Source organism: Syngnathus floridae, chromosome 15 (assembly GCF_059516105.1).
Source record: "Syngnathus floridae isolate MCC-2025c chromosome 15, RoL_Sflo_1.0, whole genome shotgun sequence".
Classification (NCBI taxonomy): domain Eukaryota; kingdom Metazoa; phylum Chordata; class Actinopteri; order Syngnathiformes; family Syngnathidae; genus Syngnathus; species Syngnathus floridae.
Window position 1 is genome coordinate 9984752 of NC_142427.1, and position 15321 is coordinate 10000072.

A 15321-nucleotide genomic window follows, 5' to 3' on the forward strand; every position below is an offset into this window, starting at 1 on the left:
TCCTGCAGTCCGCCACGTGGTCGCCGCAAGCGTGCCGACGGCGGAAATTTCGTTCCATTGCGGTGGAACCTTTTGATACTTTTTTGTGACCGGCCTACCGAGTTGTGTAAAGTTGACCCGAAGGCCGTTCGGTGAACTTTCCTTTACTTTACCACTTGAGCGGATCAGCTGGTTGAAAGCTGATTTACTGCGTGTGACCAAGCGTTTAGAAAATGCTGTCAGGCTTACCGACCCTCAAAAAAAGAAAAAAAAAAGAGAGAAAAGTAGCTGACAACTTAAGAGGATGAATGTTTTTGCTCTTTCGCCCTTTTTTGTGTGTGTGTTGGAGCTTCCTTTCCACCGCTGGAGTTGGCAACTGTTGCCATGGCGACCAAAAAAATGGTGATGTTTTTGTTTGTTTTTTTGTGGCAACAAAACTGGCAGAATGTCTGCGTGCCATCCCAAAACTGAAATAGAGCGAAGCTTGCTTGTCCTTGACACGCCGCTGTGAAAATTTGCTCTCGTGTTGCCAAACCAATCGCTCGCCACGAGGACCTCCAAGTCTTAAACCGTTCTGTTTTCGTTTAAGAGCGTGCGATAAATATTACCCCCCGACCCCACCGCCGTTCGGGATCGACAAAGTGTGTGAGGTTTGTCGTGTGGAAAAAAACTGAACGTTCCACTGCAACCTTCTTCTTGTCATTTACCAAGTCAGCACTTTTCCACATCACCCATCTGGCATTCTAAAACCATTTTGGTTTCTTTTAAATCTCTCAGTCTTTCTTCTAATCCCCATTTTCCATGCACATAAAATATGACCCAAGACTACCTTCATATCTTCTTCATATCTTCAATTTCTTGCCATATCCTCGTCCCTCAAGAAACTGTTCAATGAGCTAGCTTCGCGACACCAGAGAAGGTTCACCATCAGGATGAGCTCAAAACTAGCGCAGCAGAAAGAAATGTCACCTCGGCACCTCATGTCTTATTCATGGCCTTGGAGTGACGAGCGAAGGTCCCGTGGGAGGTCACGCGACCTCATGAGACGCTGCGCCAACACACTTGGCCTCTCTTGTGAGCCTCCTGAGCTAGCTAGCTAGCTGCTTTTGTTCATTAGCTAGCATTAGCCATTTTGCTTCAGTGTAGTGAGTATTTTAAAGTGTCTAATATTTTCAGGTGACTTAGTCTATGCCGTATTGTTGCCTGGTTGCCGTAGGCTAAACAAAGAGGTGGCTAATTTATTGGCTAACTCCCAAAGCGTACCATATCTCAGGCAAGCGGACATAAAAAGTGACTTTTTAGCTCCGACCTTGACCGGGGAGAGGTGGGAGCAACATTACCAGATGGATGTAATTCCCTTCGGCAGACGCGCTGACGCGTGGAGTTAGTAAAGCTCTTGGGCGGACTCCAGGGTCTGAGCGTTTCATGGAAGCCCGGTTTCCGTGCGGTGTCGGGGCCCGCGGTCGCGGAATCGCTCAACCGCGAGGACGTAGAGACGACTTTGATCGTTGTCGCCTTCACCGCAGAACCCAACGCTAATCGTCAAACGGCATATATCAAGCGGCCGGTGACATCCTTAACAAAACGGGTCTGGGTTTGCCCAAGAACGTTTCAGAGTCAGGAAAAATCAACTCAAAATGTCAGCCTAGGTTGTTTTGGCATCATGATGTGGCGAGTTTCACACTTGATCCAGTTCTTGATAATCCCAAACAAAGGAACGTAAACTTTTATGGGTTTTATTTGGTGCAATTGGAAATGGTTGACGTGAAGGGGCGGGGCTTGGTTCTTAAAATCATCCAAACCACTTTGAGCTGAACTTTCGAGGCCTTCTTAGTGGAAACGGGTCATCAGTAGCATCATTTTCATGACTCGTAGCGCAGGACAGCTTTATGAGCCAGAAGAGAGCCTGCAAGGGGGAGAGAATGCAGCCGACCCACATTTGGGTAAACTATAAAAAGAACCCGAGCGCCGCTAGTGTGGCGATGCGACTAAAAGAGCCAAGAAGGATGGATATGAAGAAAGAGACAATAAAACGGTTAAGGGAGGGCTCTTTATTTGGTTTCGGACTCCAGCGTCTTAAATGAAAACAGATGGTTCTTCCATCTGGAGTAGTTTCGACTTGAAGTCTTTGACGTGTTGTTTTGACCTGCTGCAACCTGCCAGGACAGGTGGCACCAAAACTGATCAGCTTCGGAATTGGTGGAACGCTTCTGGTTTGGCTCAGGGTTAGAGGTCGGGATTAGGTTTCGGGGGTTTGGGCTAGCGGCTGGTGTTTGCTGTTTAGGATTTTGCTGGTTGTAAGACATTCGGATATTTTTTTGGAACTGTCATGCGCACAACCGCAGAATGTTCCTTGGGTCGCATCCAAACCCGCCAAAAGAACAATTGTAGCTTCGTTAGCCATCTTGTGAGTCACAAAGCAATTAGCGTCATCGATGTTTATGATTGTTTTAGCAGATCAAATTGTTATGCTAATGTAGCTAAATCAAAACAGCAGCTGCTCATTTATCTTTTTTTTGTGCAGTCAGGTCGTGACCTAGTAAGTTAATATGTCGCCTGTCGGATATAATTGTCGGCACGCTAGCGAACGACATCGCCGTCCGTTCGGAGTTGCGTTACCGACCACTTAAGCGGCGAGAATTTAATATTCGCTCCACTCCCGTCCGCTCAGCCCCAGAGGGAAGTATCGTGTTTCTCATCCGCAGCTGCAAAATACTCGACTGGATCGTCGCGCGCCGAGTTTGTTGTACTTGCGGCTTTGGGCGCCTGGAAGGCGGATTAGCCAAAACGACGTGACGAAAGATGCGGCGAGGCGACTCGTCGCCGTCTCAAAAGGCGGCAGAGTATAAATGTAAGTCGTTTTCAGCGTTAACTTCATTTCATTGGCTCCTTCTGCTATGCTGTTAGCAAACGAGTCAAGGTTTGGGCCTTGCGGAAAGCTCGCGCGTATCGGAGATGTTAGCATTGTGAAGGCGCACGTGTTAGCATGCTGGCTGTTAGCATTGTTTAAAACCAACCCAAGCTGTCAAAGGGCCAAAGCAAGCACCGGAGAATTTTTTTGTTTTTCTTTCTGGGGCGATGGGATTAAATTTAGTTTTTTTTTTCTTTCCGGAGGTCTTAAATGTAACTTTTTTGTTTTTCAGGGGTGCTGGCGGCTTCAAAGGAGGACTGGCATCCATCTTCTTCCGTGTTGATTTCAGCAGCTGAAATCCCAGGAGGCCCGGAGAACTTTCTTGACATTCCAAAGAGCAAAACAAAGGAGCCGGCCGCGATGGATGATCGACGATGAGGGCGTCGGACTCGACGAGACCATCCCACCCCGGCTGATTAACACTAATGCGGGTCAAATGTCCTTTTAGGGATCCAAACGGCACCACGAAAGGCCATTAAAGCCACTCATGGAAAAAAAAATAGTTTCGGGGAGGGGTAAAAAGTCAAAAGATGAAAACCGTAACCTTTGTTTAAAATTGAAACGCTGCATTACAACCCTAACGTGTGTGCCAGCGGTTCCTTTGCTATTCTTGCCGAGGTGACGTTTGATTTTCCTTTTCCTTGTGGAAGTTAATCCACACGATAATCCGATAGCTGCCAGCGTGCACATTTATTCTAATGCGGATAAAAATTATGATTGATTATCTTATGTGGATAGTATGTTAGGCTAATTATTAGATATCAAAACAGCAAGAACATGCTGATTTCATCAAATGTATTCATGAAAACTTCTGGCCCAGTCAGGCCAAGATCAGTGAACTTTCCCGCTGTAAATCTCATCGCCAACAGGGGGCAGCAGAGTAGCTTCATGTGTGGCTTCCTTCTGTAGATCTCATCGCCAACAGGGGGCAGCAGAGTGGCTCCCAACAACCGTGTGTGGCTTATGTTGATCTCGTCGCCAACAGGGGGCAGCAGAGTAGCTCCCCAACAACCGTGACGTCATTGTTAGTGACTTGCTCACCGCAATCGTTCACTGGAGTGACTCCTCTTTCCAAAAATAAAGACTCTTGGAGACACGTCACTTCCGCCGTAAGTGCCGTTTTCTTGGCTGCTCAGTCAGTGAGCCGCCTGTTTGCTTTGCCTCAACAACAACAACAAAAACAAGAAGAAGCTTCACAAAAACAACAATTGCCATTTTGTGCTGACATGTCGCCCAAATGTCCCCCCACCGTGCAGTGCTTGTTATAAGTAAGGCCGGAAATGCTTCGTCGTGGCCGCTAGCAGTTTGTTCGCCTGCCCGCTAGCATTCCGGGGACCAGCAGAACCGGAACCACAAACTCCGGGAAGGTAATTTGCTTGCATTTTCCTAGATTTTTTTTTTTTTAAATTTTATTTGATTGATTAAAATGCACATTTCGTTTTGAGTACGTCGGTTACGATCGAGTGTGTGAGCCGCGCAAAGCTACTTCAAATCGGGCCTTTTTTCCCAGATTAAATGCAACCAGGTAAGAATAATTTGGAGTTAAAATAAATATATCTGTTTGAGTCCACCTGCTGTGTCGTTAAAATGTCAGAAGAGCTGTCATATCGTCGGTGAGTGGCACGGAAGAGACTTTGACACCTGAGCGAATACACCTGCCATATGGCAGCTCAACGTCACCGACGAGTCTGACAAAAAAAATCATTTTTTATCGTGGTTCATGCGCGCCGGGTAAAAAGGTCATGTTAAAAAAATGTTGGTGATGTTGCCAATTAAATGCAAACTGTAATTGTCAAACTTGGATTGCCACGTTGAGTTCCTTTTGCACGTCCGTGTTTGCAGGGCAATTATGGCGTCTTTGGAATCCAAATGCCAGAAAACGACCAAAAGCGTTAGACAATTTCACAACACACAAAAAAAAACAAATAAGGCAATAAATAAAATCATGAGAATGATTGGGCAAAGACGGATGTCTGCACTTCCATTTATTTTTTTCTTTGTTTCTTTCCTTCTGACAAATATGATTCATGTGTCAGACCTCTGTAGTGTGGTGCCATCTACTGGCGAAGTGTCAGATTTTTATTTTTTTCCCTTCTTTTGTATTGAAAACTGGTATTGCTTTGCCGATACCGATACATTGGCAAAACACCCCGTAGCGAAACCCGATAGTGGTACCCGACTATCCCTTGTCAAAATACCTTTTTTTTTTTTTTTGTCGTAGTGACATGTCGTGCGTTTTTCTGTCTGTCCCTCTCAGGGCGTCACGGCGGATGGCATGATGAGCAAAGCGGCCACCGTGGAGATCCCCATCAACAGCAACGGCGACATGAGCACGCTAGCGGAGGACGATAGCCTGGAGCAGGTACAACCCACCGCCGGCCGACTCGATTGCATATCGGTCGCCGTGAATTCAGATTACCGTGACGACCTGAGTTGAAGTGATGCGTAGCTTCTGCACGCCCTGGACAAACACACCTGCAAGTTCCTTCACCAAATGCGGACACAGACTCCGGCGTCGACTGCCAGCAAGCAACCGGTCACCATAGCAACAGCGGTTAGGCGCAACGTGGCATTGTGTGTGCGCGCGTGCCCAAAAGTCGAGTCGGTAGTGTTTTCCGTCATCGCCGTCAGGCTCGGTGTGGCTCTTCGGCCTTGGTTTTCTTTGGCATGCTGCTGATTTCAGACATGTTTTTCTTTTTGTCCTCGTCGTTCTTGCTTGTTTGTTTGTGGTGGTCTGTGTGCAGGCGACAAAGCGGCAGTGGCATTTAGATGAGAAGGTAGGAAGCTGCCCAGAGTGGGCGGCCATTTGCATGCGGACAGTGGCCCAAAAAATTGGTCCTGAAAAAAGTGTGCCGTCCGCCCGCCACTAACACGCCAACCGCTGTCACCCGGGTGACCTTTCCAATCCGCTACTAACACGCCGATATAAGTCAGGGGACCACAGACGTGGGTCACGTTCCCCTTAAGCACTTCCCAAATGGAGAAGGCTTCAAAATGCGCCCGTGCGACTCGTTTCCTTCACTTAACCTTTCCAACGCCGTCGTCTCGGGAATAGCCGGCTTCCCGTAGAAAACCTTGGTCTCATCCTCGTCTTCTATCTGGACCCGCCAACGCTGCCCCCCCCCCCCCTCTCCTTCTGTGACCAGGACCTGCAGCAGGTGATGGTATCGGGTCCGAACCTCAACGAGACCAGCATCGTGTCGGGCGGCTACGGCGGTTCGGCACAGGGCGTCGTCATCCCCACCGGATCCATCAAAGGTAGCAACCGCGTCGGCCGCCCGGCCGCGTCGGCGCTGACGCTCGTTCATCTCAACTGTCTCTCTCAGGCCCGGCCGTGCGCTACAATCCCGATTTTAACAAACGGATCCTGGTCGCAGGTTTTTATGCTGTTTTTTTGTTGGCATTGTGGGCTTCCTTCTGTAGAACACAAGTGGCCTTTCAGCTCTTGCTTTGCGCGTGGTCCTTCTTGGCAAGCTGCTTCTGACAATGTTTGGCTTCCTCCAGCTTGGGCTTGATTTTTCTGCCGCAGGTTCTGGATCGTCCGCGGCGGCGGATGAGGCCGCCCGAGGCGTGGCGGTGGAGAAGCTGGAGAGCGTCAAGAAATGGGGTCTCAACACTTACAAGGTACAAAGATGGAGGCACTTGCAATGGTTCCGCATTTCAGCAGCTTCCAATTATTCTTTTTTTTTTTTTAGTGCACCAAGCAGATGATCTCGGAACGTTTTGGCCGCGGCTTGCGGACGGTGGACCTCGAGCTGGAGGCGCAGATCGAGCTGCTGCGGGACACCAAGCGCAAATACGAGGGCGTGCTGAGACTGGCCCGAGCGCTGACCGATCATTTCTACAACATGGTGCAGACGCAGCAGGCGCTGGGCGACATCTTCGCCGACCTGAGTCAAAAGTCGCCCGAGCTTCGGGTAATGAACATAAACCACACGATAGACGTGGAGAGAGAGGGACCGCTCAGATCCATCCGGTGGTTCCGTAACATCGTACCCGTCTCCGCAGGACGAGTTTGGCTACAACGCCGAAACGCAAAAGCTGCTGTGCAAGAACGGCGAGACTCTGCTCGGCGCCATCAACTTCTTTGTGTGCAGCATCAACACGCTGGTCAACAAGACCATGGAGGACACGCTCATGACCATCAAGATGTTTGAAAATGCCAGGTAAGGAGAAAAAAAGATCTGCTCTGTAATCACGCCTCTCTCAAAATTGCGTCTTTGGCTTTCAGGTTGGAATTCGACGCGTACCGCTCGGACCTGGAGGAGCTCAGCTTGGGGCCTCGGGACGCGGCGGCCGTGGCCCGCATAGACGCGGCGCAGCGGCAGTACCAAGTCCAGAAAGACAAGTACGAACGACTGCGCTCGGACGTCTGCGTCAAACTCAAGTTCCTGGAGGAGAACAAGGTACAGGAGGCAACGTTGACAACGCGGCGTAAACGAGCCGATGGTGATGTGGCTTGTGCTCGGGGCTCCTCCTCAGGTGAAGGTCATGCACAAGCAGCTGCTGCTCTTCCACAACGCCATCTCGGCGTACTTCGCCGGCAACCAGCAGCAGCTGCAGCAAACGCTCGAGCACTTCAACATCAAGCTGAAGCCGCCCGGAGCCGACAAGCCGTCCTGGCTGGAGGAGTCGTGAGGAGGAGCTGGAATAGCGAGCGGACCAGTTCCCCCGCAAGCTTCCAATCGTGCGTTTCGACTCCTCTGCTTCGATGTCGCGGACTGAAAGCCATCGAAGCGCCACCCGGTCGAAACGGAGGCAAAGTCTCCAATCAATGGCAAATTTTTACTTGAAAAGGAAACTTTTTTTTTTTCTATTTCATTTTGGGCTCTACTTGGCCAACGTGCAAATTTGTGGACCAAACCACTCCTGTCTTGTATTGTACTTCGCTTTACTCATTTACCTGTTTATGGCAGCGTTAGTTGGCTCTTTGTTGAGGTTGACTACCAAACAAAAGACAATTAAACGTGATTTATGGAAACACCAAAGGCTTTAACGAAACATTATTTCTTCCAGTAAGTCTGCTTCCTGAATAGATGTACCATGTGACTCATCATAAACCGGGTTCCAATTACCCTAAAATCACCAGATTCCGCGGGGATTACCAAACGACTATTGCAGGTAAGGCATTTAGTAGCAGTAGTAATTACCCACAAGCTCTTTGCTGCCGTTTTGAATTGTCCCTTCATGTTCAAATGAAAAACAAATGATGAGCAACAGATGTCTGGAGCATGTTTTTTGTATCAATTTTTGATGAGGCACAGTCGGCTAAACGACTAATTGCATGACTCGTGGGCAAAGTGACATGCCATTGTGTCGGAAATCAGAAGTTGTAAAAAAACAACAACAGATGCTTGAAGAAAATGAATTTTATCACCTCCCACTGATGCAGCAGCTGTTTAATGAAATTCGTTTCATTTAGGTGCATTTGCATTAATGCCTTAGAAAATAAGGCTTGAAGAATACTCTCTTAACTTGGTGGTATAAAAGCAATTGTTTTTTTATTTAAATTGATTTTTTTTTAGTTTAATCTGATTCATTTGTTGATTTATTAAAACCGCTTGTACTTTGTTGTCAGAAAAATTCGGCAAACAGTGGAACATTCTTATATGAATGCTGTGCTGCACCAATGTTGGAAAATTGTCAAAATTTAAGGGATTAAATTCCGACTCTAAAGTCTCAAAGGCAGCCTCAGTTAAGATAGTGTGTTTTAATGGCATTTTATGATGCAATTAACTTATTTTACCACTTGTAAATCACAACTGAATCGCCATTAGCCTCACTCTTAACCCTTTAATTGCAGTCGTTTGACTCCAAGACCAAAAAGTAAAAATTAACTAATATGATTAGTAGTTCAGGGGTGCAATTTATCCATAATAGAAGCATTAGTGGAATCAATGCTCCTCTCATCAATAACGCTTCACCATGTTCATTCAATAAGGACAATCAGACTAGCTGTCTCGTCTGCACTACCACTCTCGAGATTAATTTTTTTGTGGAGAAGAGGCGCTCAAGTTCACAGTGTAATATGGGTAATTTCGCAAACTACACTTCCGGTTTAGAATAAAAATAAAAGCACATCTCTCAACCAATAACTATGTTTGGAATGAGGGTAAAATGAGGTGAAATATGCTTCTTGAAATGATATTGTGTAATTATATTTGTTTGTGATCTCGTTTTTATGCGAAGAAGGATAAAATAAACACTTCAATGGCATAGGGAAATGGCCTCATAATAATATACTGAATTTATTTCAGATAATGTTGTTTATCCCCTAAAGCAGTGGGTATGCAAAACAATTTAAATAGTAATAACAGCACGAATGATAATGTCATTTTGAAATTTCTTTATTCACCCAATCACACATTAAAATATTTACATCCAATGGCGTGCGGGACTTTAGCCGATGGGCCCCTCCAATGTGAGGCCGGTGGGGGCCATTATTTTACAGGCTACAAGTTAATAAAGTTTTCTTAATTTCTAAAGTTTTATTTCAATTTAATTTATTCAATTCATTTTCAATTTCACCATATTTGAACCTACAACACCCCTTTTGCATTGCAGTTTTCTTCTTCCCCGTGTCTAAAATTGGGAGATACCTTTACAAGTTTAAACCTTCACCCACCACCAATTGGTAGAGTCTAATTTGGTTTACGCGCCTGGAAGACGCTAGTTGAAGGGAAGACTTCAATATGGGGGTGGGCACGGGTCATCATTTATGGGCTACAACCCAACTAAGTTGCATAAATGTTTTTAACTAAAAAAAATCCACCACACAAATGTCATAGAACACGTTTTTCGCATTGTTGTTCTCTTTCCCGTGCGTAACATTGGGGTATACCATTGCATGTTCAAATTCCTGCCAACCCTCTTCCCCCCCCCGCACTCATTGAAGTTGATAGAGTCCAATTCAACTTCATGCCTGGATGACGGTAGGTGTACGGAAGCGGTGTAGCCAGTGAATTAAACAATGGACAGAAAAAAAAACAGGTGTAGCTCAAAAAGCTCCGATATAAAAAAGAAAGACTTTATACCAAGTGTACCAAGCTCACAAATATGTTTTTAAGAAGACCAACCGAAGAGGAAAATGGTAAAGAGCCAGGGTTAGGGGCTTAGGGCACAACACGGGCTAATTAGTATGCTAAAATCCAGCTTGGTTGCTCTGCTAGTAAATTACATCATAGTAAAAAAAGTATTTATTGTTTTACCTTTAATTTTTATTAGTTTGTCGCCATCTTGTGGCTTTTTGTTGTAAATAATGCCGACGTAAAACCATAACCCCACACACAACTTGACGACTCCGTGTTTGTTCACTTTTATTTTGACAGCCCTAACCGGAACCCCGCCGCATAACAACATAGCCGCCTTGACGACTCGAAACCAGATTTCTTGTCAGTAAGGTGAGCACGTCCACTTTGAAAGCACTCCAAGAGGCGGAACCGGCAAACCCAAGCCTCCCCCCCCCTCCGTTAAAGCAGCCCGGCTAGACAACCACCGGTCCGAGTGTCCATGACTCCAAAGACCGATCATTCTATGCAAGAGCCGCGGAGACTTGGAAGGACTCCGGTGACCCCGAGGATGTTCCAAGCCACCCGCTTCCACAGCCCCAAAGTACAACGGGAATAAGCGAGAAAAAACTCGCCGGACTTTTTTTCTTCCCCCCCCCCCCCTGCGAGCCACACCGCGCAAGCCAGCGGACCCTGCCAGGTTTCTTCTCCCTGCAGAAATGCACTTCCACTTCCATCCCCGCGTCATTCCTCCGAAGATGCCCAGGACCTGTGAGTGACAGGTCGGACGCGGCGGTGCGGATTCAGCCGGTGTTCCTTCACCTTCAAGGAACTATATTTTCTTTCTACATCAAAAAGCCAATTTTTACCGTGGAAGACGACATTTTCTGTGATTGATGATTTTTGGGGTGACGCTTCGGAACTTCCAGAGGGGGTGCGCGAACGTTCTCTTTTGGCCGGGAGAGGACGCGCATCGGCGGGACTCCGCTTGGTGACCCCCCCCCTCCCGCTCAGAGACCCATTCATCTGAGAACGATTCTCTGATTCTGGGATTAAAAACATCCATCCACCTGCTGGGAATTGTACCATGTCAAGTGCACGGGATTGCACACGGACGCTCCTCGTCTACGTGGTGGTGGAGGCGCTTTCATGTGGTGAGTACCCCTCCCTTCCAGTTCTACTTCCTTCCAGTGGGGTTCACAATTGTGTTGCATAGAGGAGCGATAGTGCCAAATTTGTGTAACTGCAGAGGTAGCTGCTGCTGCTCTGGGAGATGGATAACACTGCCTGTGCTGTACCACTTATTTAAAGCAAATACGGCGGACAAACAATTGTATCATTGTAACAAGATCCCTGTTTTGATTTATTCACTGCGTCTTGGTCCCTCTTATACAAGAGATAATCCTGTCCCACATAAACCGGTGCTTTCACAAAGATCATCTTTAAGCGTGAATCGAAACAATTCCTTCCTCATGCCAGAGCGGAGATGACGAATGGTTTGGCTTTTTGGCACCGATTTGTAATGCTTTGCGAAGAACATGTCTTGAACATGGCTATCAAGATTGGACTAGGTAGAAGGTATGGGAAAGGGGGTGGGTTTGAAGTATTAAGATTGGGAAGAGGTTTGGGAACTGTGTTGGAATTGCTGAAGGTAAGACAGAGTTGGGGGTCAAGAGGTAGAGACAGTTGGCGAAATTGCTATTGGTAATATTTCGGAATGAACGGTTCGCTTCAGCAACGGGTGCAAAAGTCATAGACATGAATGACAACGCATGGTAAAATCCGTGCCGCACAATCTTTTATTAGGTATCGGCGGCTGGTATCGGCAGTCTCCACGAGTACCCGATACCTTAAAATAAGGCTGAATTGAACAGTCAACTTCAATTAGCGTGACAAATAGCTTCAGCCAGCCCAAAAAAAACCCCCCAAAAACGATATAAATCCATTTTGAATAGTTTTGTGATAAAAACCCTTGCAGCTGTTTTGTAGGCTAGCTTTTCTTTAGTAAGTCACATCGCCTGGGATGCGCATTCCAGTTCTAGCAGGCCAGCAATTTTGGAGCACCTGAGCCGCCGCGGCCCCCCCTGCCTCGACGGTCGCCTCTCCCCGTATAATTGGCCGCACTTTGCATTTTGCGTATCGCCTGCGCAGTGGGCTCCCGTTCAGGCATGGCTTCACAATCGCTCCTCTGTCTCATTTTCTTGCCTCAATTTCATTACCGCACAAAAAAAAAAAACGCCTACGTGGGCAGTAAAAAAAAAAAAAAACAACACTCTCCTCAACAGCCTCTAGTCTTGCTACCTACACACACATGCACACACACAGGCCGATCAGGCCTTCGTGGTCAGCGTTGTTAGCGTCACCTTCTTGGACAACGCCGCCGCCGTTGTCAGAAACAATCCTCGTCAAGCTTTGGCTTGTGTCCAACAGCCTACGAGTTTCTTCCGAGGGTCTGCACCTCGCAGTTTGATGTTCACAAGCGCTAATTTACGCTTTGAGTACTCACTGATACCGTAAAAAGTACTTTTGAAACAATCTTTCTGACAAACATGGCAATCTGCCACAGTATAGCGCCAACTACTGCCGAGGAGGACTTACTCCCCCTCTGGTATCGGTAGCTGGTATCGGAAGCATGATCCCTTGAAATAAGGCCGGTATAAAAAATACCTGGTACAACCTCCTTCTTCCCCCACCAGTGTGTGCTACTGAGTGACTTTTAGAGGTTCATTCCTTCTCTTCCCTCGTGACATGTCGCACGACTGAGCCAGACATGAAATTAAGCTTGTTCAAGTGGGCAAATTTGTATTGCGCATTAATTAAACGGCCTTGCAGGCTGACTCGTTTTTGAGACTCGGTTGAATTCGCTGTCCGTCTAGTTTTTGTATTGACTTCTAAAGACAGATGTCTTGTATGGGTGTTGAAAAGAAGCTTTTGTCAAGCGCTTAGATGAAGCGTGCTCTGTGAGGCATCCAGGCTAAGACTTCGGCGAGACTGAAAGGACAGCGGCCCCTTTCCCGCACGCACGTCAATTGTGTCCATTTTGATGTATTGTGTGAGGTTATGGCCCGAAGGTGATTAGGCACAGTAAATAAAATATGCAATGGTGTTCTCAAATTGTTCATTCAGCTCCTCTATGTGACACAAAAAATATTTGCACATAATTTTTTTATTATTTTACATCATGCTTATGTTGAGAACCCCCCCACCCTCATTTTAGCGCATTCTGGCGCAAGAAATGACTTTTTTTAATCAAACAATTCTCTGAAATCCAATCACAGACTGACTTAATATCCAATGACTCACTAGAGATAAAAATGTTTTAGCGACAATGTCGTCACCATGACGACTTATTCTTAGCAGTCAATTTGCTCTTGACTCAAATCGTTGACACGTTTGTTTTGAAATGCAATCATGCAATCACTTGTCCTTTTTTTAAGCCTCCTTCAAGGACACTTCTGTCATCTTCCCCACTTTTTTTTCCTCCCTCGGTTGTTACGCCGATTTAATGGCCGTATGTCTAATTGCGCCGGTCTTGTGCCATGACAAGTCTCATACATCAGCGTATTAAATAAGTTATCACTCCTGGCACACATGTGTGGTAAAGGTTAAACTGAAGGTGGCCCTCTTTCTGATACCTCCGAACGTACTGGGTGGAATACAAATTTGAACAGTCGCTTGACATTTTGTCCCTGACGACGTCGGGGACGCACACCGGCAGTCTCGCACTTCAGCTGTCTGGAATTCCTCCGCCTATCGAGGCCCATTTGGAATTAAAAATTCATATCCCTCCAGTGGTTAGTTTAAGTGTTGTAATTAGCCAAAAATGGATGACTTCAAACCAAAATGGCCGACTTCCTGTTCACTTTAGAGCATGGGTCTTTTCTTTATGCAGGACAATTTTGAAATGACTTTGGAGGTAAATGTTTTTTTTTTAAATTAACTTTTGATCCTGCCTGGAAGTCAATGTTAAATCTCTGCTTGAACCCAAAAAGACTGACTTCGCCGGTTGGGTGAAGTGAAAAACATGTTGCACTTTTAGAAAATTGATTATACAGATGTTGAAAATGGGTCAGTTTGACTCACAACCTAGCAGTAGCGTAGCAGCGACGACCTGTTTTCCAGTCGCTGGTAGTTCTGTCTTCTGGAGGGAGGAAGATGACACAGATTCGTTGTACTTGCGAGCCTTGTCGCTGAAAATTAAGAAAAAGATTGCAGGGGAAAAAAAAATGTCATGCTGAACCGCGGTACGAGATGTAAAATTATCTGATGCCGGCAGCAAATGTCACGGGGAAAAAAGAAATCTCTCCCCTGAAGCTATAGCTTGCTTGCGAAATATATATTTAAATTACACACACACACACAAAAACACATGCTTTGCCGAGGGGAACGCACAAAAGTGACAGGTGCAACGACAACAAATGTCAGAAACGCTGCTCGGGCTCAAAAGAAGCGGAGGCTTTTTTTGGCAAGGTTGTCGCAGATGCTAACGGGGGTGTGTTTTCCCTGACAACAAATTGACGGGAGGAATAAAACAAAAATCATCTTCCATTGGCCAGGTGTTTAAATGTTTGAGTCCACTGCCATGCGTGTAATGAAGCGCTGCCGCCACAAGGGAAAAAACCTGCTGTGCCTAAATTGAAAGATTGACTATACCTGACTATCAATTAACGAAGCAAATAAAAAGTTGATATTAACGCAAACAATACTATGTAAACGATCGGTGAGCTGGATTAAAGAAATACCCATGTCGTCATGGCAGCAAAACGCAAATTTCGGAATTTTGACAACTGTTTGAAATTCTAAAAATCAAACCAAATATTTGTAAGCGACCGATGACTTTGAAATTTATTTTTGTTTGCGCGCTTGCGGGCTACTACCCACATAAAATAAAAATACACATCCAAAAATGCCTGAAGCTAGCCTAAACCGGGTGGGCGGTTGAAAAGTATTCTTCGCATAATGAGGCAGGCGACGCTCGAACACTGCCGGCTTACGAAGCTCAAAGCTTCTCTGAAGCTATAATTAAATATCCATTTGCAAAATCGGCGCCACGCTCGGAGGTGTTCATTTCAAAAGTGTCGCTGTTTAACCTCTTTTTTATATCGTCGGCGACCAAACAACGTAAATGTCGCCGCAGATGTAATTAGCCAATATTCAAAGCAAGCTTTGAAATGTTGCGCCTCTCTAGTAAGTGCGCTTTAATCCGGATCGGGAAAGCTACGCAGCGCTTGACCTTCGCTCCTTTTAGTGTGTCAGCCAACGGTCAAGCGGGATTTTTCCAATGCTCAAAGGCCGTGCTTCGGAAAATACGCCCATCGTCACCGACATATAGTCTTCCTCAAAAATGTGGCTGAGGTTTTATTCCTAAAAGTAAAAAAAAAACCTCGTCTTGCAATCAAGTGTATGATTTGATTTAGTCAGAGT

At 46.2% G+C, this 15321-nt stretch overlaps 2 protein-coding genes across 7 annotated transcripts in view; both read left to right on the plus strand.

Annotated features, from left to right (window-relative positions):
- Nucleotides 1-3892: 3892 nt before the first annotated feature.
- On the plus strand, nucleotides 3893-7878 carry arfip2b (ARF interacting protein 2b). 5 transcript variants are annotated; one of them, XM_088399245.1, is made up of 11 exons: nucleotides 3893-3999; nucleotides 4147-4257; nucleotides 5148-5252; nucleotides 5635-5667; nucleotides 6037-6148; nucleotides 6217-6267; nucleotides 6420-6514; nucleotides 6586-6807; nucleotides 6899-7056; nucleotides 7122-7296; nucleotides 7373-7878. In XM_088399245.1, the coding sequence occupies exons 3-11, from the start codon at nucleotides 5166-5168 to the stop codon at nucleotides 7526-7528; spliced, it is 1089 nt and encodes a 362-aa protein (XP_088255371.1). In that variant the 5' UTR covers nucleotides 3893-3999; nucleotides 4147-4257; nucleotides 5148-5165; the 3' UTR covers nucleotides 7529-7878. The 5 variants fall into 5 exon arrangements, with proteins under 5 accessions (XP_088255371.1, XP_088255370.1, XP_088255373.1 ...); XM_088399244.1 differs by lacking the exon at nucleotides 3893-3999 and having other exon boundaries at nucleotides 4006-4257; XM_088399247.1 differs by lacking the exons at nucleotides 3893-3999; nucleotides 6217-6267 and having other exon boundaries at nucleotides 4006-4257.
- Nucleotides 7879-9684: 1806 nt separating this feature from the next.
- tmem132e (transmembrane protein 132E) overlaps nucleotides 9685-15321 on the plus strand; it is a 95648-nt gene continuing 90011 nt past the window's right edge. The window contains exons 1-3 of one of the 2 annotated variants that reach the window (XM_088399072.1): nucleotides 9685-9822; nucleotides 10219-10290; nucleotides 10369-11051. In XM_088399072.1, coding sequence (XP_088255198.1) covers nucleotides 10985-11051 — 67 coding nt within the window. In that variant the 5' untranslated portion in view covers nucleotides 9685-9822; nucleotides 10219-10290; nucleotides 10369-10984. Of the gene's footprint in view, nucleotides 9823-10218; nucleotides 11052-15321 lie in introns of both variants that reach the window. The other variant, XM_088399071.1, reaches the window with a different exon arrangement.